At 42.0% G+C, this 25,196-nt stretch overlaps 2 protein-coding genes across 2 annotated transcripts in view; one reads left to right on the top strand and one right to left on the bottom strand.

The window, feature by feature from the left end:
* The window catches only part of nrap (nebulin-related anchoring protein), a 28,184-nt gene extending 15,984 nt beyond the window's left edge, over positions 1–12,200 (bottom strand). The window contains exons 1-18 of the mRNA XM_083686937.1: positions 12,126–12,200; positions 11,653–11,747; positions 11,166–11,253; positions 8,456–8,560; positions 6,991–7,092; positions 6,565–6,669; positions 6,024–6,131; positions 5,708–5,812; positions 5,101–5,208; positions 4,870–4,977; positions 4,381–4,488; positions 3,148–3,264; positions 2,254–2,358; positions 1,692–1,799; positions 1,207–1,320; positions 716–814; positions 251–355; positions 3–110 (exon numbers count right to left, since the gene is read on the bottom strand). Of these exons, the coding sequence (XP_083543063.1) occupies positions 3–110; positions 251–355; positions 716–814; positions 1,207–1,320; positions 1,692–1,799; positions 2,254–2,358; positions 3,148–3,264; positions 4,381–4,488; positions 4,870–4,977; positions 5,101–5,208; positions 5,708–5,812; positions 6,024–6,131; positions 6,565–6,669; positions 6,991–7,092; positions 8,456–8,560; positions 11,166–11,253; positions 11,653–11,747; positions 12,126–12,197 (1,860 nt within the window). The 5' untranslated portion in view covers positions 12,198–12,200. The remainder of the gene's footprint in view (positions 1–2; positions 111–250; positions 356–715; positions 815–1,206; positions 1,321–1,691; positions 1,800–2,253; positions 2,359–3,147; positions 3,265–4,380; positions 4,489–4,869; positions 4,978–5,100; positions 5,209–5,707; positions 5,813–6,023; positions 6,132–6,564; positions 6,670–6,990; positions 7,093–8,455; positions 8,561–11,165; positions 11,254–11,652; positions 11,748–12,125) is intronic.
* A 1,018-nt stretch (positions 12,201–13,218) lies between these two features.
* casp7 (caspase 7, apoptosis-related cysteine peptidase) lies at positions 13,219–24,928 on the top strand. The gene is made up of 8 exons (XM_083687456.1): positions 13,219–13,357; positions 13,721–13,766; positions 14,296–14,405; positions 19,251–19,402; positions 19,889–20,017; positions 20,392–20,567; positions 21,419–21,557; positions 21,870–24,928. Exons 3-8 carry the CDS (start codon positions 14,296–14,298, stop codon positions 22,094–22,096), a joined length of 933 nt encoding a protein of 310 aa, XP_083543582.1. The 5' UTR covers positions 13,219–13,357; positions 13,721–13,766; the 3' UTR covers positions 22,097–24,928.
* Positions 24,929–25,196: the final 268 nt, after the last annotated feature.

The following is a 25,196-nucleotide window of genomic DNA, read 5'->3' as shown; positions in this document are numbered from 1 at the left end:
ACATCGCTGGCTAGGTCCCGAGATGTTTTGGCAGCTTTGACGTTCAGCGTCTCCAGACCGATGTCACATGCCTTTGACTTGGTCCTCTCCCAATCCTGCTTGTATTTGACCTGGAATCATACCCATACGCAGCAATAATTCAATATTACAATTCATACTCTATTGCTGTATCAACTTTGTGATAAACACACATGTAGACTATACAGTACTGCCTGCAATGGATAGACATATGCTTAAGTTGTTCACTTACACCACTGCACAGTTCAGCATTGGCCTTGGCTGTTTTAATTTGGGGCAGGTCTTGGGATAAGGTGTACTGATTCTTGGTCTTCTCGTAGTCTGCTCTGTAGTTCAGCTATGGACGAAGACACACACGAACACACACGCACACACACACACACACACACACACACACACACACACACACACACACACACACACACACACACATTCACATTCACACACACGCGCAGACAAAGACGCATGCACATACACACACACACACACATACACACACACACACACACACACACACACACACACACACACACAGTACACACACATTAGAATCAGTCTACTGCTCTTGAGCTCTCATTGGCATATAATGGTCATCCAATGGGGCTGCATATACATGACATAGAGGGGACATCAGGCTGCATGCTCTATACTGTACATGACATAGAGGGGACATAGGGGTGGTTTGAGCTCTACTTACACTGCTGAGTTGTTGAGCATTGATCCTGGCCTGTACAATGTCAGGGGTATCAGTCACTGAGCTGTACTTGACCTGGTCAATGTGCTGCCTATAGTTCTTCTGCATGGAGATACAGGTAAAATGTACATATAGAGTTACAGATACAGATACATGACAATCAAACATGCTGATGTGGTGCTAGAGAGTAGATGAATCCTCTTTTGGCTTAGAAAAGCTTATTTTTAATGGTTTTGGTAAAGGAGCCACCTGAATTCACTATACTGGTTTGAGTTATATATAACTATATGCCATTTAGCTGACACTTTTATCCAAAGCAACTTACATTGCAGTGAGTGCATACATTTCAGTATATATGGTCCCAGCAGGAATCAAACCCACAACCTTAGCATTGTTAACACCATGCTCTACGAACTGAGCCACAGAGGATCACATTTAATGATAGTTAATGGTGGAGCCATGTTACAATGGGTTCACGATCAAATGAGACTTACATCCTTGAGGGGGTCCAGTTTTCTCTGGCTCTGGTAGGCTGGCGTCATGGTCGCTGGGTAGTTATACTCCCCCTGTTCAGTCTTTTCCTGCTCATACTCCTGCTTATAGGCAATCTGGAGGGCGGCACAAAATAGTAAGTTATTGTATTGTTAAAGAGGGCATGATCAAGCTTCTTGATGAATCTTGTTAACTACTTACACAAGATGTTTATGGAACAATGGTTAATTGGATTTTCCACTAAAAGATTTCTGGGTCTGGGCACAAGCTAGATTTAGGACTGTGATCAAGTGGTTTTTATGACTGTTGATGTTTCAGAACTGTACTGTCACTTGATGAAAAGGTCAGGCATCGATAATGGTCGATTCAATAAAAGCGATACATAACATAACAGTATAATCTTAATATCTCAATTTTAAGAAACCTCAAAGCATTTTTATTCCAGGTTTGTCACAGATTGAGGTTCAGATAAAAAGTGAGGTCTTACATTGCTGGCCAGTTTGCGGACTTTCATGGCGTGCATCGTCTTCTTGTCCATGCCCGAGCCTTCATAATGGCCCTTCATGTGGTTGGTGTACTTCTCCTTGTATTTGTTCTGTGGAAAAAACACCAATTGAAAGATTAGATTATTCAATTCAAGTTGTGGGTAGGTTATGTTGTCCATTCTTGTAATTCCATTTCTGTCTAGCCTACTGTAGTGGCACGAATTGTGGTGTGTTGTCTGTTCTATAGATGTATGTGCCCATTGGTGACCAAAACCCATAGTAGTGATTTACACACGCAACTCAGACTTTCATGTAAATAGTGACACCATTTCAAATGGAGATTTGAGCAAAACAAAATGTGATCATGCATGTAGATCTAAAATTAGGCAATAATTAGGCAATATGCTTTTATGCTCATTGCATAACCCCCTAGTCTGAGGTACTTGGTTTTTTGTTGAAAGTTGAAACTAAGGCGCATGGGAGAGCACTACAATGTGTTTGTGTGAGTCTATCTGGCATCGTCGACGAGCTACACTGGAGTGTTCTGGGGTCTGCTGTCCTCACATCGCTGGTGTACTTGGCCATCTTGGAGGCGCTCTTGAACTGCGGTGTATCACAGTAGTTGATGCTGTGGCCTTTAGTGTTCTCAAGGTCCTTCTTGTACTCAACCTGCAGAAGTGGAGAGGAGAGAGAGAGGGCGTGTGTATGTGTGTGTGTGTGTGTGTGTGTGTGTGTGTGTGTGTGTGTGTGTGTGTGTGTGTGTGTGTGTGTGTGTGTGTGTGTGTGTGGTGGGGGGGAGGGGGGGGGCAAACAACAGTTTTTTTTTGGCAAAAGAGTGATGAAATACTATTCATATCAAATTCATTCCCACAATACTTGAGGCACAATTTACCTCAAAACCTCTCTTTTTGTCCATGAGAAATGTCACCCGGGAGAATGTATTACAATAGATACTGTAGTCCAAGCCCAATAGATATATAGACAAGCTGCTATTGCGAATATTCTTTATTCTTTACCATAACCTTGAATCTCCCTGTTTGGGGATGATGTCATTCTGTCCGCCTCTAGCCCCTCAGTGAGACCCTCATGGCCTTTGACCTCATTAGAACGACAGCTAGATGATTTGCGAGGGGATGAGGGGATTTGCCTACAGTGTGTACAGGTCAAAGGCCTCTCTCATTAGCTCATCTCTTCTCTACAGTCAGTTCACTGGGCATGTGAAGGATCCTGGGAATGCAGGTGGGCCGACTATGTGTCTGTCAGAACCCATGACTGCCTGCTCACACACACACACGCACGCACACACACCCACACGCACGCACACACACACACACACGCGCGCGCACACACACCCACCCACCCACACACACACACACACACACACACACACACACACACACACACACACACACACACAGACACACACGCCTCTCTGGTCCTTGACCTCGGACCTCTCACCTCGCTGACCATCTTGTTGATGTTGCGGGCGCTCTTCAGAGCCAGGTTGTCTTCTGTGCTCAGGCTGTTGTACTGGGACAAACCCCTCATCTTTTTCATGTCCTGCTTGTATGTCAGCTGGGGGGTTAAAAAAAGAAGGAGAGAGAGAGAGAGAGGGAGAAAGATTATATAGGAGGAGAAAAACAAAATCCACACATGCCTAACCCATGTCAGGTTGCATAGCTCCTGAGTGAGCACATACAAGCAAAAGCACTCATGCTCACTATGACACACTGTACATAAAGACACACACGCACACAGTATGCACGCATGTACGTATACACACACGCGCACACACACGCAAACACCTCACACAGTCTGGTCTAATTTGGTCTTGTGGAGAGTTTGGGGAGTGACAACATGGGATTCCTGGAGAGAGTCACAGGAGCACCATAGGAACACCATTCATCCCTGTGATCCTGGCCTGACTTTTTGTCCAGGAGACAACATGTGAAGTTGACGGATGACGGTGTATTTTGACAGACCTCCTTTCTCTTCTCTGGACTAATACACTGTGACTGTGGTAGCTCATACTGTCAGTGTGGCTCCAGTCATTTCTTTTAAATATGTTTTTAGGGCATTTCTGCTTTATTGGGATAGAGACAGTAGAGATTGACAGGAAGGATGAGAGAGAGAGAGAGAGAGAGAGAGAGAGAGAGAGGAGGGATGACATGCAAGATAGGTCGAGGGTCGGAATTGAACCAGGAACCTTACGATTATGTGGTAAGCGTATTAGTGTGCTACGCCACTAAGCACCCCCGGCTCCAGTCATTTCAATGACATTTCAGCACATGAAGTGTAATTGGAACAGTGGAAATGTAATATCTTTAAGAATACATTTAAATATTTGTGAAATTACATTGGAAATTGAATTCCTACTGTCCTGATAGGTGATTCAATTCAATTCAATTTAACAGTAGAAAATGATTGTTTACCGTCATTTCAATGACGATCTGTCAATCCTTAGGGCGATGGTCACCTCCTTAGCATGGGTCAAGCCCTTTTTGTGCTCTATATTTTTGACATATTCAACCTATAAGTTATACCTTAGCCCTATTAGCTTTACAAACAGCCCTTTTAGCATCATGGTATGAGAAAGGTGCCAGCTGTTTTAAATATCTGTTATTAACAATTATTGGATAATACAAAGCAGGGACCATGCATACAATAACAACATGTTGATGCTGTATTTACATCGCTGGCGTGGGCCTGGGCCTTCTTGGCCAGCTGGTAGCCAGGAGTGATCATGGCAGGGAAGCTGCCCTTCCCTCTCTGCTGTTCATACTGCTCGGTGTAGGCAATCTACAGTGGGAGGGGGGAAAACACACATCAATACAAAGCAATGTCAAATGACCTCAAATACAGGCTCAAACATACATAATCAAGTTTGGAGCATCCAAAGAGCATCGAATATGAGGTAAACCATAAAGGTTTATGATAAGTGCAACCCAAGTTAGCATCGGTAGCATAAACTATAACTGTAAATCCAGTGTCTATCTAAGAAATGTGTCATCAGTCTTCAAATGGGAGCTCTTCAGGGATATGCTGCTCTAGTATTTCTTTCTAGATTCAACCATTCCAAAAATCTGTTTGTCTTGGATAATCAAAGCATGATACCTGGTGTTTCAGAGGAATTGTAAAGAGGAAAGACAAGGACATGAATAAATAGGGTTTTTTTCCAACCTGGCTGAAGTTCTCTGCATTCTCCTTGGCAAAAGCCAGTTCTGCTGCCCCAGCCTCTGTGCAGGCCTTGCCCCTCATCTCCTGCTGATACAACTGACGATACTTCACCTGGAACACAACAACATCTCTGGTAGTCAGCACAGTGTGTGTGTGTGTGTGTGTGTGTGTGTGTGTGTGTGTGTGTGTGTGTGTGTGTGTGTGTGTGTGTGTGTGTGTGTGTCCATCACTCACATCACTGGCCATCGCGTTGGCTTTCTTAGTCACTTGGTATCCAGGGGTGAGGTGGGCTGGGAAACTGCCTTTCCCCCTCTGTTGCTCATACTCCTCCGTGTACGCATACTATGAGGGGACCAACAATATGTTACATGCATTACAGGGTTACATATAATTATTAAAAGGATTTGAAATGATGGAAGCAATGCTATCGGATACCATTTGAATTCTATCTATACCAATTCCGAAGCTGATCCATCCTGACAGTTTGTTTTAAATAAACAACATTACAGGCACACAAAAAGGAATCTAACAACAAATCATAGGTCACGTCCCAATAGTCTTCCCCATTCCCTCACATCCTCCCTCCTTGCTTCCTTCTAAAAAAGCACTGGAGGAGAATATCGAAGGGGAGGAACCTAAGACCTTCTCCTCCAATGTATTTTCAGAAGGGTTAGTGAGGAAGGAGGATGTGGAGAAGAGATGACAGACTATTAGGACGCACCCATAGTATTAACTCAGTGTAAACAAACTAGGAGGACACACGTAATGTCACAGACACATGAAAAGGCCCGTACTGTAACAGCATGCTCCTACTGAATGTGATTGGTGGTGAAGGACTTACATCACTGCTGATCTGTCCCTGGTTTTTGGCAAGAAGCACCTCGGGGGTATCGGCCACAGTAGTATACTGTGACACTCTCTCCTCGTGTCCTTTCCTGTACTCCAGCTGAACCAAAACAAAACAATGACACCTGATTCGAGCCCCACGATTGTGACAACTGACTAAGCACTGTGGTTACACAAGCTATTATCAAGTTGAAAACAAAGTGTTGTTAAAAAAACAAGAAAATGTTAAAAGAGTCAAATGCTTATCATTATGTCACAGGTCAGTACTATTGTTCATCTGTAGGGGAAGCCCTGTTGGTAGGTCTACTTACTTGGCTAGCCAAAGCGTTGGCTTTCTTAGCCAGCTTGTATGCTGGTGTGATCATGGCTGGGAAGCTGCCCTTTCCTTTGGACTGCTCATATTCCTCAGTGTACTTCACCTGTCAATCAAAGCAGAGGGCAAGTCCCCACCTTAGACTTAACCTCTATGATTTACAATGTGTGTCTGTGTGTGCGTGTGTGTGTGTGTGTGTGTGTGTGTGTGCGGTATGTGTGTGTGTGTGTGTGCGTGTGCGTGTGCGTGTGCGTGTGTGTGTGTGTGTGTGTGTGCGTGTGTGTGTGTGTGTGTGTGCGCGTGTGCGTGCGCGTTATCCATGCAAAAAGTACCAGTGTCAATCAAAGCAGAAGGCAAGTCCCCACCTTAGACTTAACCTCTATGAATTAAACTGTGTATGTGTGTGTGTGTGTGTGTGTGTGTGTGTGTGTGTGTGTGTGCGTGTGCGTGTGCGTGTGCGTGTGCGTGTGTGCTGACATGTGTACTTGCAACGTGTGTGGCTGAGAAGGATATAAAAGTTGAGGGTGTTGTGTGCTTACATCACTGGCCAGGGTGCCTCCAGACTTGGCGTGGAGAATCTGGGGGGTGTCAGCCACGGAGGTGAACTGTGTCACCCGCTCCTCATGGCCCCTCTTATACTCAACCTGAAACACGGACATACGTATTTACATTTACATTTATGGCATTTAGCAGATGCCTTTATCCAAAGCGACTTACAACAAATACATTTGTTTAAGTAAGTGAATCATCTATCCATCAGTCATCATAAGATAAAGTAATCAATGCTCGGACCAGGGGCCATAGGCAGTCACAATGCTAGAAGAAGGAACAATTATTTTATTTTATTTAAATTATTTTAGTCTTTTATTTAATTATTTTATTCTTTTATTTAAATTAATTTATAATTAATTTATTCATTCATACTGTTCATTCAAAGTTGACCGGTTGACAGGATAGGTACTTACATCACTGATGGTCTTCTGGGCCTGTGACACTCTCATTATCTCCTGATTGGTCACAGAACCAGAGTACCAGGTCTGTTGTTCGGCAAAGTCTGCCTGGTAGACCTGCTGGGAAATCACAATACTCCGAATCAGAATACAGAATCAGCAAACGGTTACCTACGGCTTCCACCATGATGCACTTTGAGCTCAGTGACAGGCCTGTTTCAAACCTAATCACTGAGGGTGGTTTGGGGGGGGGGTGCAGTGGGTGGAGGGTGGAAGAAGATAGAGAAACGTTGATGATTTGGTCAGGGTACGCTGCTCAAACTTTTTTGATAGACAGCACAGCATAAATTGTGTTCCCTTCCCTTTTGGCCTTGTTGACTTCACTTTGATGAAATGAAGGGAGTAAGTAAACGACTAGGAGGGAGAAAGGGTAGGAAAGTGGTGGAGGGAGTCAGTCTAGGGTCAGGTTGCCCGAAAGCTTTGTAGCTAAAGTAGTACTGTTGTTGAAAATCAAGGCCCACTCCTCCTACACCTGCAAAGTTCTTGATTTAACAAATTTCACACACAGAAGATAGATCTGCAAATATTGATTTTACACTCTTGCGGCTTTGCTGCAGGGTTTTGGGAGAAATTGAGCACAAAGCTTTTGGGGAAACTGACCCCAGGTCTTTTAAGATTGACATTGTATCCTGTATACATGAATTATCATATCTCTCTCTATCTCTCTGAGTTACTATCTGTGACGTCACACCAGATTGGAATGTCCCACACACAGACATGCCTGACCGTCCTGGTAGGGGGGTCCCTCTCTGAGTAGCCCCTCCCAAGGTTTCTTCCATTTTTTATTTCCTGTAAGGTTTTATGTGGGAGTTTTTCCTTGTCCTCTACGAGGGTCTCAGGTTGGGGGGTGTCATGTGCCAACACTTATTATGAAACCCTTTTAGACTGTAACAGTGATTAAGGGCTATACAAATCAATGTGAATCGAATAGAATGGAATTTAATTTTATTATCTATTACCATTATTTGTACCATCCTAGCATGTACTATTGTCTTTCTGTTTCACTATTGGCCTGTTTTGCTTGGGTTTTATTTGAATAGTGCTTTACTTATCTATTACCATTGTTTGTATCTGTTTAACATGTAGGCTACTGCTGTTTATTTATTGTTATAATTATTTATTGCTATTGTACTTTTCTTATATAGTATTATTGTTTCTTTTTTTACTTGATTTTTATGTACAACACTTTGAGCTGCAGTCTCTGTACGAAAATGTGCTCTATAAATAAATGTATTAAGATCTTCAAGGGTTGGTTGGCAAGGCAGAATGGAAGGGAGAGAGTATATGGTTTAGAATCGAGCCCATTTTATGAACTCCCAATCCTATTGAGAGGCTGACTATCCAAGTCTCCTCTCTTTCATGACCACTGAAGGAAGAAAGCTAATTACTATTGGGACGTGGCAGACGTTCTGAAGCTCACCTGGCTCGCCATCTGACTGGCTAGTCGAGCCTTCTCCAGTTCCATGGACCTCATGTCATAATGGAACGTAGACATGTACCGCTCCCCATCCTCACGGTACTTCAGCTATGGCAAACACACACACCACACACACACACACACACACACACACACACACACACACACACACACACAAAACAGTAAGCCCAGCACAGTGACCACACACACACACACACACACACACACACACACAAAACAGTAAGCCCAGCACAGTGACCACACACACACACACACACACACACACACACACACACACACACACACACACACACAAAACAGTAAGCCCAGCACAGTGACCACACACACACACACACACACACACAGACACACACATACACACACACACACACACACACACACACACACACACACACACACACAAACACACACACACACACACACACACACACACACACACTTTCAGGTGAATACCAATTTTGATACGATGGATTAAATAAGAAACAATGGTCACAAATTCAATTGAAAAGATTTTCAAAAACAAAAGGATCTTGTGTCCAAATATACGCAAACACACAGTCAGAGGAGCACTCCATCATTCATCCATTGATCTTAAAAAGCAAGCTATAATTCTTCCTCTACTCTACTACTTTAAAACTATCTGGCACTCCAGGCAGGCTGAAGCAAACACTTTGTATTTGAAAGGATTTGAAATACTATTTGACCCAGGTCTGTTCTAAACTAGTCATAGAATCCTGACATTGCTCTGACTCTCTGAAAATGCATGCTTGGATGAGTGATGTCACAGGAACATTCATCACTAAGGTGTTGTTGGACAGACTGACCGTTTAGATAAGAATGACAATATCAGGTTGCCCAACCATTGTTTAGCTAAACCAGGCAGCATCGACTAAACAAGGTGACTGTGTGCCTTATTTTGAAAAGCCATGCGTTGGTCAGATATTAATACTCTCTACATATCTAAGTATACCCTAGCTGGAATATGAAACCTCAGTCAAAGGATGAATAGTCTTATTTCAGAATATCTTTTCACATGTGTAGCACGGGGTTAGGAAGTTTGCTCCCACTCGCCTTTAAAGGGGTAGTTGACCATGAAATCAAAGTTTGTCTGATGTGGTCTAATGATTCCAGATGATTCCATATTCAATCAATGCTATCTACATATTGAAGCATCCATGTGCCACAATTCCAAGAGAGGCACCATCTAATCAGATGGAATTAGACTTTGATTTCAAAGTGAACCCTCTCTGTATTCACATAGCAATTACATAGGCAGGTAAGTGTGACAATACAAATGAACACAGTATTTCCGGTGAATAGTTAGAGGTTTATGTAGATTTGCCTGTAAATAAGGGCCATGTGTTGTGCTAGGAAGAGGTGCAAAGGTGAGTAATCCTATAGCTCTCACTAGCAGGTTTCCAGTATGTAGGAAGAAGCCCTCTGTAGGCTACTGCTAACATTAGCAAAGTGCACTGAAGGGGGGCTCAGGCAGACAGGCAGACAGACAGGGACAGGTGGCGCGCTGAGGGTGGAGGAGAGGAAGGGAGGTAAGGCTGTTTTTCCTGAGGTACAAGTTGAACCTGCTAAAGCATAAACTGGGCCAGCGAGTGGTGTCGTGTCTCTGTCACAACTACCAAAATAGACAACGGCGCTCTCTCCATTCCAGACTTGTGCTGTCACCATGGGCCCTCAGCTCCTACACCCAAGCTTACGACCCTCTCTCTCATAAAGAGGGAATGGGGTCTCTCCAATTTTACACGAAAAGTATATTTGTACTACTCTGTATATCATGTGTAGGCTACATGTGACCACTTAGTAATCAATTAAGGTAATCAGAAAGTATTTAGTATTTTATTTAGAGCTACAGTATAACGCCATATGGAGAGACACCTAAAGTATACAGTATACCTACAGTACATATATATATATATATTGTCAATAGCAATAAAAATAGTACATGATAATACTGTTACACCCAATAGCAAAGATAAAAGTAAAGGCCCTATACTCAATCAAGTTTGGAAACAGGAATTCAGGAACGTAAAACATAAGACGAAACATTGGCCCCCCCATAAAAAAACTATACCTGTAAAATGTGAAACTTACAGATGCTCAACGTAAGTAATAAATAACGTTTTATATGACTCACACAGAAAACTAGGTTACCGGTTTTAAATAAATAACCTAATGACCTACTACTCTGAAATAAATGTCATAACTGTAAAGCAACTGTAGAGATGACAACAAACAAATAAATGTAGTCCCATTATACACCCTGTAACCTACCCAAGCGACATCATCCATGTTGTCAACCTGAATATGAACTCATTGGTCCAAACCATCAGAGGTGATGAAAGCTTTGTAGCACTAACATAATCTTTATGTGATGTCAAATGGCTACAACGGACTTATGATGATCATAGTGCTAAAAAAATTTCAGGAAACTCACCCCCATATTAATAACAAGATGATGCATAACATGACATCCATAACTACTGTAAAACGTATCATGATAAAGATGTGAACAACTGATATTCCACAATAGACTATGAGGGGTGACTGACTGTAGTGACTGACTAACTGATGTAAAATGGTTGGTGACAGAGTGTGTGTGTGTGTGTGTGTGTGTGTGTGTGTGTGTGTGTGTGTGTGTGTGTGTGTGTGTGTGTGTGTGTGTATGGTTGTGACATACCTCACTGCTGGCCATGGCTTGCTTCTTGGCATTGATGTTGACGGGTGTCTCATAGACGCTAGTGAAGGTATTGTTCCTTGGATTGTGTCTGAGGGCAGGATGAGAGGTCTTTTACAACTCTATCTCACTAGTTCTGGTACAAGCATTGCTTTTAGCCATTTCAACAATATCAATCCATCAGAATAGGAAGACTAGTAAATATACTAGTGAATGTGATGCTGAATTACATAGTTTTAACATAGACATTTTTACTTCTTTTTTTTTCAGTGATACAGTACACACAGAGAATTTTGGTGCCTGGACCGTACCTCGATGTCTCAAACTGTGAGAAGATTGTATAGCCTATCATCGAACACACAAGTATCATGATGTTGCCTCTGACGCTGATCTGCGTTCAGTTTCACAGTTCCACATCTAATGCTAAAGGCATAAACTGAACCTAGATCTGTGCCCAATGCTTCCCAGAGAGTACATCTGATATACTTACACAGAGCAGTATGGCCTCTTCTTGTGGCTGACAAAGTTATTGGCAGTGAGCACCATCTTACAGACATCACAGTGAAAGCATGCTTTGTGCCAGTTCTGACAGGAGAAAAACAAAACACACCATGTCAGTTTAGAAAAGTGTTACACACATCATATTATAAACCCTAATCTAGAAGATATGACTCTAATCTAATTCCTCATAAAAGGAGACAGTGTTTTAAATTGACCCAGATGGGTCTGGATGACATCATAGACCATGAGACAGCTTTACGGAGGGCTCAGAGATGGTTTTAAAATCTGTGTATGCCCACAGTGGAGTCCCAGAATTGCCCAGAATAACCAAACCATACTTGCTTTACAACATTGTGTCGGGCGTACAAAAAAAGGCCAAATATACATTCAAAAATTCTAATTAAGAATTATGGGGAGGCCCCATATGGTATGTGGGACTAAGTCTCTCTTTCTCTCTCTTACCTGATCAATACAATTGATCTTCTCCGCTGGGTAGACGACAAACCCACACCTGGCGCAGGACTGCATGTTCATACTTTTCCCCTTTCCACAAAGCCCTCAGAGAAGAACCAACAGGTAGACAGAGGCGATTGAGACGTAAAGTAGCCCCAAACGAGAGGGATAGCCCCAGGTAGCACCAACAGAGAGAGGTGGCAGGTTTCTCCCAGACAGTCTCTGGAGAAAATACTGTGGTAGTGCCTCCCTGGCTGTGATAAACTTAGATCTCCACTGTGACAGACAGACTCTGTCTCTTACATGGCACCAGGACCCGGGGTCCAACCCCCCCTTCGCTTGCCAAGGTCAGATGACTGGATCTGTCCAGCTGTCTGTCAGCTTGGGGGATGGAGGAGAGGGAGGGAGTGGGAGAGAGGGGGTGAGAGAGAGAGAGAGAGAAGAGAGAGGTGGTGGAGGTGGGGGGTTAGGGAGTGTGAGTAATGACAGTCCTGAGATGAGTGGTTTAACTTTGGGTACCTTAGTCAGTGTGGCCTTGGGCTTTAAAAATAGAGAGATGAACTCACACCATTGCAAGTGGCGTGTGTAATAATCACTATTGAGGGCTGTAACTTACTAATTCATAATGAGAATTTAGGACTAGCTTGAGTACAATCCTCATGCTCATAAAATGAATGTATATCTAACATCAAAATAATTAATGTTGGTATTTCCAACAAATGATGACAATTAAACTAAAGGGTTGAGGACCACTGGGATAAATGTATAGCATGGAAATAGTCTACAATAGTACAAGTATCTGCCCTTAAATGTTATAACGTACACTCACCACAATGTGTATCAACTTCAGCAAACAATAAAATGATAAAACAATAGCAATATAATAAAGGACTTTATTTTGAGTGAAAGTTCCTATATATGTATCTATATATTTTTTTCTTATTATTTTTATTTGTATTTTTTTTTTTACAATTTTGAGCGGAAAAAAGGTGGAGTTGCTAAAATGAGACGATGAAGAGGAGATGATGAAGAGTGTGTTGCTGATACTACCGCTACTAGAAACCCGTGAGTTCGGAGGTGACTGTCCCCTTAAAGAAAGAGACGATTCGACACAATACCGAAAGTTCGACGACTCCTAACTACTTCCACTTTCTTCTAAGTGTGTGTGTGTGTGTGTGTGTTTCACTAACCCGAAAGTTTCACAATAACACACACGCACAATTGAGCTGAGCGTAACAGAAGTAAGTTTACCTATTCCACGAGTATGTCGATATTTTATGTTAACTTCTGCAACTTTCGCTATAAGTCGATATCTTCATGGACAGCTAGCTTGCTAGCTAATGGTTAACATGCCAATTAGCTAACACATCTAAATTACTTTCTAAGTAACTTTTCACATCTAAGTAACTTTAGTAAGATCGGTTTCTTTGAAAATATTTCAATGAATAGTATCAAGACATCTTCGAGGAGACGGTCACCAATAGGAAGCTTACAAGTCGCTAACATAAGTAGCTAACTAGCTAGCTAGCCTTTCATGGTAATTGACTGTGAACAAATAACATCCTGGTACTTTATTTTTTACGTTATTCAACTTCTTCTTGCAGGTGCGTTGGACTGTCCAGGACCCCCCTGGGCCACACACAACTTAAGGTGTGTGTGTGTGTGTGTGTGTGTGTGTGTGTGTGTGTGTGTGTGTGTGTGTGTGTGTGTGTCTGTCTGTCTGTCTGTCTGTCTGTCTGTCTGTCTGTCTGTCTGTCTGTGGCCAAAGTCGACCCCACAGGCTTCTGTATAGGGTCTACTTTGGCTACTGTGTGTGTGTGTGTGTGTGTGTGTGTGTGTGAGAGAGAGAGAGAGAGAGAGAGAGAGAGAGAGACATTGTCTGTGAAACATGATTTGTCACTGGGTCTGTGCAGAACAATGGTACAATTGGCTTAATATAGCATTACCTTAAGTACTGAAATGACTCATGAGACTAAGACAACCTCTGAAAGACCTAAGGCATATCATTAAATATAAATAGAAGCTTTTGAGTGGGAGATGAAGTAGGCTAAATGAGTACGCTTATAGTCAAATTAAACTGCATTTCAATATTCATGAAGAGAAAGTTGACATTACCAAAGGGGATTTAGGCAAAGTGGAGTTGTTGGCATGGTAAATTGACATAATTGTGTGGCCACAGATGGCTGGAGAACCTGAGGTTACCAAACTTGAGGGAGATTTGGAAAAGGAGGAGTTTGACACAACAGATGCCAGACCAGACCGCAAGGGAAGATTCCTCCTCTTTGGACTGTGAGTGCATGTACAGTAGATAGCCTTATTCCATTTCCTCCCAAGGTATGCACGTGTTCACCTTTGATCGCTCTCACTGAAGGAGACATCTTTGACAGACAGTCTTGACAGATTAGTCTACCACTAATTTAGGGAGTTTTCCGGACAATAACAATTTCCCATATTTTGTCAGTGTTCCCTTTTTAAAAAGGACAATTATGCAAACAGAGGATTTATAACTGCTGGCAATTTTGTGGCTAGAAATGGAAATAAATGAATAAAACATAATTTAGTCACCATTTGCTTATTATCTTACTGTCTATGAGAAATAAACTGCAAATAGTTAGTTGAGAATAGTCTACCTTGAGGGTAAGGCTACTTCTTCACAACTGTAATTATTGGGAGGAACCTTTTTGTCGAAGCTGCCCTTGTTTGGTCACCTCTCCATCTCCTCTTCATCACAAGAGGGCGCTGCAGACCTTATATTTGGTAAGAGACCTGTTGTGTGTTCTGGTATATGAAGAGTAGATCTCACATATATCATTGAATCAGTAATAAGTGACAAATGAAACAAGCAAGTGATAAATCAGACTTCAAATCCTGTCAGTCTCTTGAATTTACTAAAAGCTCACCTTTCAAATCAAACGAACAACAGTCATATTATATCATGTCATTAAATCAAAGATACATTCTGTTTACTCAGCTCTTGAGACTTTCACTTATTCACTGTCTGTTTCATATGAACGGTGCGGACTTTCATCCGAGTCCTACCTGTCAATCAAGTTGACCGATCCACTGCTTGGCTATCTCACTGTTCGGTCGGTGGACCCGACATCAGCTCATAATATGAGACGAATCAAAAATCATCCCATGGGAATGGGAGCAGTAGGCTCTTCCAAACCTACTTGTAGGCACCTCCAAACCAACTTGTAGGCACAGAAGGTTCAAATCAGCCATACGTATATGCTGATTCTAAGTGCATTTAGTACACCATGTCACCCAGGTGTGCATTTCATTAGACTAAGGGCTTTTCATGAATAGAATCATGGTTATATGCTTTAACTGGTATTTGTTTGGCTTGAAAGCAGAGCATTTGTTCATTCAAGAGAATAGACTTTAATTTGAAGTTTGATTTAAAGCTTTCTTATATCATTCACATTTCTGTGAGTTTCACCCCCCATACTGGTAGCCCTCCTTTGAAGAAGAGATTTCCCAACGTCCCTCCAAAACAACCTTATATATACCTAACCTTAAATATTTAATCCGATGTCTAGTCTGAATGTATCGTGTTCCTGATGAGCGCTTTGGGTGTCTAGAAGGGCGCCCTATAAATGCGATGAATTAGGCTCGGAGTAAAGTGTTACTACTTATGACATCTGTCATGTATAGTAGTGTACATATCCTGACACTGTTATACCACGACAGATTAGTCCAGTTAAAGTAATGACTTCCCCTGCCATTGTTACTAATGCCGTAGAACCTGTTGGAAATGACAATAGGACCACCCTCACTCACCTGACCAACCTGCCAAAAGGGATGAGCAATGAGCATCACACAAAGACACATTCTGGGTTGTTGGACACACACACACACACACACACACACACACACACACTGTGTTTAAATATACAGTATAATCTGAGGCCACAATCACATTCACAAGCATGTGCAATGGAATCACTACTAAATGCATTGCAGAACAAAGTATATACTGTAGTGCACATGCCCAGAATGGTTGGGCTTCAAGGCCCAAAATCCTTCTGTAGTAGTAGTCTAATGGCAATATGAGTGGGATGTCCTATGCCATTGGTAGATCCAGCTAGCCTGTAACCTTAACTCCAATCCAATGGCAAATATTGGCACGAAATAAGATGTAGAATTTACTGATCTCAGTCTGGGCCGGTCTTTTCCATTCAGGATACCCTGTACTGTATGATCCAAGATGGTATACCCCATGTAGCCTAGTTTTCTTTGTTTTAACGCAGATAAATAGTAGTTACGTGTTATTGCAGCTTGCCCGACTTCATTGAAAAACACAGACCCTAACCATAACCCTTAGTACAGTATAACCCTAAGGACAATGTTTGTACAACAGTGGAACAATGAGTAGTCACAATAGTTGTTTTTGTACTACAATAGTAATTACACTGTAATATAAGCACTGTAAAGTGTGACCCAACTGACCTGTCTGGGACATGCTGATTATTTTGTGACGTAATGTTTCCATCAACACTCGTGTAGTGTTGGGAGAGCCTACCATAGGAATACAGATCTGGGTAATAGAAACGCATGGCCGCAGATACACTGGTGACAAAATACCAGCGGGAAAGGTGAGCGAAAGAGTTAGCTGTAGGAGCCTTCTTGCGTCAATTGAGGGAAACCAGAGCAAATCATAAGCAAATAATATCATTTTGCGTTTGACCTGTGCTACATTTAAACTACATTTAATTTATACTTACAAAACTGTTTTTATCATAACTTATTATTCCAACACAAAATGTGCCTGTCAAGTTTGCCTGTAAAATGTCTAAATCTCCTCTATTACAGTATTTAAAAAATAATAATAATAATGTTTCTCTTTATGTCTTATGTCTAAAAAAAATATTCCCCACAGATGACAGAGATTGATCACAACATATACGCAATTTATGATGTAGTTTCTCAGATGTTAAGATTTTAGAAGTTGTGTGGTGTATGTATGGCCTTACCTAAACCTCACGCCCAACCTTAACCTGCATTACCTGATGAACCACTCAAGCCCACACCAGCTCCTTGAAAATTAGCCATCACTCATGGTTGGTAGGATAAGGAAGTTACAACTCAGTAACTTCGACCGGGCGACAGGAAAACGGACCTCACCTGTGGCCTCTATATGTGTCTTATAAGCATACAAGCCTTTATAATGTCTTATTATCAGAGTCATACTGTATGTTATGCCTCCATGTGGAATTTATTTGACTGATGATGACTCACTAGGATCACTATGAGATGCTACTGCTCCCTAATTTGACCTGTTGGGATAAAGTAATGTGTTACCTTTTATACCTACTGTATATGGCTGAAGCCTCCCTGTTCCCAAATGTATAGCTTGTGGCTCCTAACCACACATATGTGGATACTGTATGGGTGATTCTGTGCCTGTCAGCAGAGGGGCTATGCGCGCGCTGCCCTGCCTGACCTCGGTAGCGGGTGCAGGGCCGTTTGAATAGGCCTTTAGAAAGCTCTGGCCAGGTGGCGTGGCTGCTGACTCAGGGGGCTAGAGGCGCGCCCCGCCCCTTGTCCCCAGCACACGCCGGCCCAGTCCAGTCTACACACAGTACAGAGAGCATGTTGGAATCCTAGCGCACGCTAACCCGCACACCTAACGACACCTGGAAGAGGCAAACCCCCAAAACAAGCGAGACGATAGGAGCAACGCATTTCAGATGCAGAGTGGCGTAGCGCTTAATGAGGAACCTAGGTAAGGGATCCCCCCCTACCCCTCCCTTTGCTCCTGCTGCTCAGCCCCCCTCAGTGCCACAGAGGTAGGCTCTTTGCCCACTCTCGGACCTCTGGTAGCCATGGTGGCAACGTGGGGGGGGGAGGGGGGGGGGGGGTTGGTTGGGTGTGTGTGGGGGGGGGCAGGTGGAGGAGGAGGGGGGGGGGGGGGTGCGTAAAGTTCTGGATCACATGTGAAGCACAGTAAGGCCTGGTTGGCCATTTGTGTGTGCGTGTGTGTATATGCGTGCACGCTTGTGTTTGTATGTGAGTGTGTGTGTGTGTGTGTGTGTGTGTGTGTACCTGAGCATGGGGTACCATTGTTGCAGTGCTTGAGTAACCTGATGACTAGGCTCTTCTGGACCACGTGCTGATATTGTGAGCTCCAATGGGCCACTGTGGCCTACTGATCTGGATGGATCCTTTAAAGAATGGTCTCTGAGAATTGTCACCCAGGCATGCGAAAGATTTACTCGGTCGTGGGGATATACTTTGATTGGCTTATGATTTCTTAATTCCCGCACTAGCTTTAACATGTTATAGCTTTATCCTTCACCAGCCAGTGTATTCCTGCAACAGCGTTTGGCCATGACTTTAATGCCTCATTTGAAAATGTACGTGCAGTATGGTCTCTGAGTAAGTGGTTCAGGATGTTTTCGGTCCTAACTAATTCTGTACGTTGTGATGGGTGCTGGCATACCTGATGTTAAAGCAGCAGATTATATCTTGAGAAATGTTTGCGTATTTGATGTCGAGATACAGGGTTAGGGTTATGTGTAAACGAAAGAACCAAGGAGTCGATACAAGTGTCACGTTGGTCTACTCAAGAAAGTTTTATCTTCAGACTTAACACTTCTCTCGAAGATGAGTAAAGGACGCAAGTAACGATGTCTTTTTGTTGTATCACTCCAATTTTGAAATCCTCTTTTGGTTTGATACCTTGTTGAATACAGTAAATTAGAAGTATTAATGTTAGCTTTTTCTTAGATTTGTATTCCATGAATACATAATGACTTAAAAGAAAGGTGTACGGTCATATGTGAGTATTACTGTATATGAAGGCTTTGTTTAGTGGGTAAAGGATGATTCTTTAAAGGATTATCTCTCTGAAAGTGCAACTAGGCAAACGGATATCTCTATTTTTGTTATTTTTCCTCTGGTTAGCGTTTGTGTAACTGATCAGGTCTGGGCTGTTGGTGCCACGAACAATTGTTTATCATATGCTCTGCTTGAGAATGCTCTTCACTGAGACTTAAATCAGTTTATTACTTGTCAGTCCCATAAATGTAACCTGAAATAATACCACCTACCTTATTAGCTATTCTGTTCCGATGCATTGTTGATGTACTCTTCTTTTTCTCCCGCTGTCTCCGTCCTCATCTCTCCCAGTAAGAAGAATAAGGATGGCCAGACGCGGGAGCAGGACTACTCTTCTGAAAGCCATTACAGAATCGTTTCACCAACATTCCAGTATAAGATGAGCCACCAGCGAGTGGGCAAGTGCATCATCATCAACAACAAGAACTTTGACGAAAAGACGGGTACGGTATTATTCACATGGTGTTATTGTGGTGCATTGACCAAAATAAATATTCAAACTAGCATTAGGCTTGCTGCTCCACACAATAAAAAAATAAACAGTTTATTTCAAATATGTATTCACTCAAAAAGAGTTGACAAAAAGCAAACTCTTCTTGTTTGAGTGTGGAGCAGTGAAGCTAATTGGAAGATGTCTTGTGCTCCAAAGCATTTTGAACTTGAGCTTACTCCTAGTACAATCTCAAATATCCTATTTTCATATTCTAATATCCATGTAATATTTTATCAGAAAATAAAACCTGCAAGAAACTGTAAGCCTATATGTTACACAAAGAATATATTAGCATTTCAAATTCTCTATGGGAAAAATGATTGGGAACTTTCGATTTTAAGCAGAAGTAAGTTTAACTAACTACATTTGCGGTGTCCTATGTATTGCACGAGGTGCCTTGTGTATGATGCAATTGAAGTTTTGTCTTGTCTATCAGGGATGAATGTACGCAATGGCACTGACAGAGATGCAGGCGAGCTGTTCAAGTGCTTCAAGAGCCTGGGCTTCGACGTCTGCATCTACAACGACCAGACGTGTGAGAAGATGGAGCGTCTTCTCAGGGAGGGTGAGAAACATGCCTCACTAGTGCACCCTGCTGTTCCAGTGCTTGCACTGCTTCCACTGCTACTTTCTAACTGTCACCGTCAGATATACTTATATCACCTACTTGCTTTTTATCGTTCCCCATTCATCTGTGTACCTAATTTTGCGTTTTCTCTTTTGTCATTAAAAACCCTCTAAGGGTTGTGATCATGTAACGATAGACCTGAAAGAAGATTTGATAATGGCAATATAAAGGATCAGTCTTTCAAAGCCATAGCATGACAATGTGGACTGGTCTAGCATTATTCACATAGTAGGGGGTAATACTTCTCCAGATGTGTCGGCTATAGTCTAAAAAGTCACACAGTTGTCTAAAAATGTGTTTGTGTGTTCCAGCCTCGGAGGAGGACCACAGTGACAGCTCCTGCTTCGCCTGTATCCTGCTCAGTCACGGTGAGGAGGGTATGATCTATGGCACAGACGGAGCCATGCCCATCAAGAGTATGACCTCACTCTTCAGGGGTGACATGTGCAAGAGCCTAGTGGGCAAGCCCAAACTCTTCTTCATCCAGGTAAGGAGCAGGAGCAGCTGTGTACATTTACGCCAATGGTTTGAAGTCACATTACATGGAAATAATGAATGGTGTTCCACAGGGCTCAATTCTTTGCCCTTTTCTTTTCTTTTTTTTAAAATTATATAGATTGTATAGATTGTTAAAGGGATTGTTAACTATTTTGACACTTACATTAGTTTTTATGCTGTCGGTCGTTCCAGATTGTATTTAGGTGCATATCTTTGTTATTTATCCCTGTCCAGCTAAAAGAGCTCTGAAGCTCCTATATTGTATAGATTTTATATCTCCAGGTGTAACACACAAACATATCTGAGTTTACACATTTGGGTTCTGACTGTAAAAGTCTAACTGGGATCCTTGGTACTCTTTCTCAACCAGAGTCTTGCGACTCTCTCAAGTATCGCAATGTCGACATGGAAGTTGCCACAACTTCTGGGTGAGTTTCAAACAAAGTAGAAAAATAAACATTTTGCAAGAAATATCCGGTAATATGTTCACTCCCAACCTTTAGAAAATATATAGTGGCTACACTAGTTAGCTTTGGAATTTCTATAAAGAATGTTATGTGGTTTTTATAAGTTACTTGCCCGGTTTCTCACCGAAACAACATCTGGATCCATCAACATGTACATGTAATGTAAGTGTCAAACTAGTGAACCATCCCTAAGATATTTATGTGTTAGTGCCAGTATCCATTTTATACACAGGTGACACTGTTGTTGGTTCTTTTTCTTTGTATTAGTTAAGATTTGTTGCTTCACCAGGTCATCAATGAGAAAGATGTTCCGGACCTCAATGCAACTACTAGGTCAGTAAAAGATAACATGTCATTTGATTTGATTCGCCAGGCTTGTCGGGGTTCAGAGTTTGACGATGGCATACAGACGGATTCCGGGCCTCCGAATGACACCCTGGAGACGGATGCAAATCCTAGGCATAAGATTCCTGTCGAGGCAGATTTCCTCTTTGCCTACTCTACCGTGCCAGGTAACCCACAGCGCCATTCCAAAACATTCCCAGGTAACCACATCCCACTGCTCCTAAATGTACCCTGCACCGATAGTTGGACTGAAACAGAAACCCCACAGCCAGTGTCTTCTCCGCTTCACAGTCAACCATGGTAGCTGGTAAAATGTATCCCTCCATCTATCCACCTAGGTTCTTTTTTTACGTCAGTCTGTGTGTAAGAATATCTGAATGTGAATCTGTGAGAGAGTGTGTGTGTGTGTGTGTGTGTGTGTGTGTGCGCTTGCATTATTGCCGAATGGAGAGAGTGACGCTCCGCGGCTGCTCTTCCAGGGTACTACTCGTGGAGGAATCCCGGGCGCGGCTCCTGGTTTGTCCAGGCGCTCTGCAACGTCCTCAATGAGTTCGGCAAGCAACTGGAGATCATGCAGATCCTCACTCGCGTCAACTACATGGTGGCCACCAGCTTTGAGTCCTGGTCCGAGGACCCGCGCTTCAGTGAGAAGAAACAGATCCCCTGCGTGGTCTCCATGCTGACCAAAGAGCTGTACTTCAACTGACCAAAAACCTGATCGCATATGACCACTATTGACCACCATAGGCCGATCGACTGACTGACTGACCAGACTGACTTAACCACGCACTGACCGAGCGGTCAAAACATTCAGGGATGATCCAGGGCCAGCGGGACGCTGTGCCGCTTTGGGCGAGAACGCCGTTTTGCACGTGTAGCGTAGCTGGGCACAAAAAAACAAGCTCTCAGAAATGAATTTCTACAGTGGCACTCCGCGTTCATGTGTTGGTGGTGATACTAGCCTCTTCTTCTGGAATAATGGTGTCACATTTGATCTGATCTTTGTCGACAGGCAGTGTGAAATATCCATGTTATTTTACCGACCTGGGAAATTTGCTGCCATTTTTGTTAGGTTGTTAAAGGGAGGGAATTAGTTAAGCAGGATCTAAAAATGCTCTTTTCCGTTTTCCAGCGTTTCCAAATATTGACATGGGTATAACGGTTTTATGGACTGACCAAAGGTAATGTGCCATCAAGCTAACAATATTTGGTTATCAGAGAATATCTGGTAGGTTAGAGTCTACGGTCAGAGCATTTCTGGTACCTGAGTCTACTACCGTCAGAATCTTTAGGTTAGTCTCAGTGGTCTGAGAGCTGTCATTTAGACAACATCCCAGGAAAGCTCTTGCAACGCTGTCAGATCTCCAAGGGGATATTTCTTGAACATTGAATTATGATTATGAATTCAGAATGACTGACAGAACATTACCGTTTACTCTAAAACATTTCTTGTTGGTTGGCAGAACCCTGTTCCAATAAGTCACGATTCTTTGATATGTAAGGACAAAGCACTTTACATTGTGAAAGGTGACTTGAATAGACTGACTGTAAACTCACAGTAAGTACATAGTAAGATAGCCAGCGACTGAAAACCGGATGACTTCATTTTGGATTATTTGTATGTTTTTATATTGTTATTAATCCTCAAGAAACATCACAGAGGGACGAGGTCTCACTCTAAGAGCAAGCACTTGTCCTACAATGCTCATATTCCATAGGCTCAATGTTAAGTACAAAGAATTGAACTACAATACCCTTAATGCACTCATAGCAGTGACTGTTTAAGATGACATTATACTGTCATCCTCAGGTTTCTTTGTAAGTGGGACTTATACTCTGTTTGTATATTTTTTACCAGGCTTCACCGATGCACCAGTCAGTAAAAAGTGATTATCTGCTGCTTGACAAAGAGTTTTACGTGGGTTTGGGTCAAGGGCACAGGGAATGTTTAACCACAACACACGCAAGGAGGACTTGAGATTTTGCCATTTTATATGTGCATACATTTATTCAGGAAGTTGAAGATTACGAAGCTGGCAGTAAAAACAAAACACTTCACTTTTATTGCTTGTCATTGTAACTTTAACCAGTGGAGTCAATGTATTTACATATTACCAATACATGGGCTTGTTATCAATGTCTTCTTATCAATGGCCTGGGTTCAATTAACTTCTTATGGATGACCCCTTTATGTTGACCAACAAATTCAGTCATTTCACAGTTTTTTGTTTCTTGCACAACATTGTTTGTGAACCTTTACCAAATAATGTTGAGTTGGAAGTAAAATGTGCCTGAATTTGTGTGTCAAAACTGGGGGAAAAACATATGATAGCTGAATTGATTCTTGGCTCAAAGCACAAAATGGCCACATTGTTTCACTGTATATCAGTGTGGTAAATCGTCACAGTTTATAGCATCACTATGGTTAAAGGCACCTAGCGTTGTCCTTAAATTTCACAATCAAATGCATTAACATTGTAACATGTATTACCTTTGAACTGACAATAACACGAAAATCTATGAACAATTATCAAACAAAAAAACGATACATTTGATTAAAAAAGTGAACGCTGTTGAATTCCATTCTTACGGCCTTTGAAAAATATGCTTTGAGTATCTAATATTCACATACACACATTTGAGCATTTTGACCTTCAGTAGACAGTGCCTTGGTGCCCTTGAAAAGCACACATACACAGGTTGCTGTTGCAGATTCACTGCATGTTTGTCCCAAGTCAGAAATACTCTTGTCTGTCATCTACAGAGGCAGCTATTACTGGTGTTGACAAGTCTAACCATTCACAATCCACCTGTCCCAATTCGCACACTGCATTTTCCCACCGTTACTGCAATGTTCTAAAGTAATTTAGGATATTGCTATCACTTGGCAGTACCCCTGGGAAACACTGGGAAAACGTTCGGTGCTAGCTTGAATTTCTTTGCCATTTTCTTTTTTCCAGTCTTTGTATTTTTGCATCAGTCAGTTTACTTTTTTTTTCTTTTTTTCTTTCTTTTTTCTTTCTTTTTCTTTTTTTTTTTTTTTACACAATTACACAATATTTCTAGAAGCCAGAGTAGTAGTACTCTGGTAGCCGAGTAGACATGTTACCCATTCTACACATACCTGCACCTGTCAATCACACAGATAGCACTCTTGAATCCTCTCCACACATGAATCTCTTCTCAGTGGTGTAGTGCCCAACCTGTACTGAAAGGAGTGTTTGCTCCACTTGTTTTGGAATGGAATTGAAGGGAAAAAATCCTATTTTTAGAGGTAACATTTTTAAATGCTTTCCAGTGTTAAATGCTATTGTCCTCAGGAATATATTTTAAATGATTTGGAAAAAATGAATATATAGTAAAGGGAGAACAATTCCCTAAAAAAAAAAGAAGAAATATTGTGAATTTACTAAATATTGCCATAATCTATGGCCCCTTTTGAATCCGGGGCAATACAATGTTTAAATTACTTCACATCAAAGGAATGCCTATGTAAACATTATTTTATTGTATTAAACATGAAGAATATATTGTGTAATGAATTGTGTGGTTCTTTTTGTCATCTTGTGTCTCATGTTACACTCAGACTAAACCTGGACTGCATATGGTAGCATTTATTAATTTAATAGTTTAATTCAAAACCGAGTCAAATCCCTATGGGCCTTTGTACACAGAGTCCGCTTGGGTGTTTACTGTCTAGTGTACAAAATACTACTCTTCTTAATACTGTTCCGGCATTATGGTGTTTGCAAAGCTCAAAGAAAAGTGTAGGTTAGTCAGGCAAACATCAGCAATTTGTGCAAAAT

This window comes from Argentina silus, assembly GCF_951799395.1.
Source record: "Argentina silus genome assembly, chromosome: 16".
NCBI lineage: Eukaryota > Metazoa > Chordata > Actinopteri > Argentiniformes > Argentinidae > Argentina > Argentina silus.
This window is presented reverse-complemented; position numbering and strand designations above follow the sequence as displayed.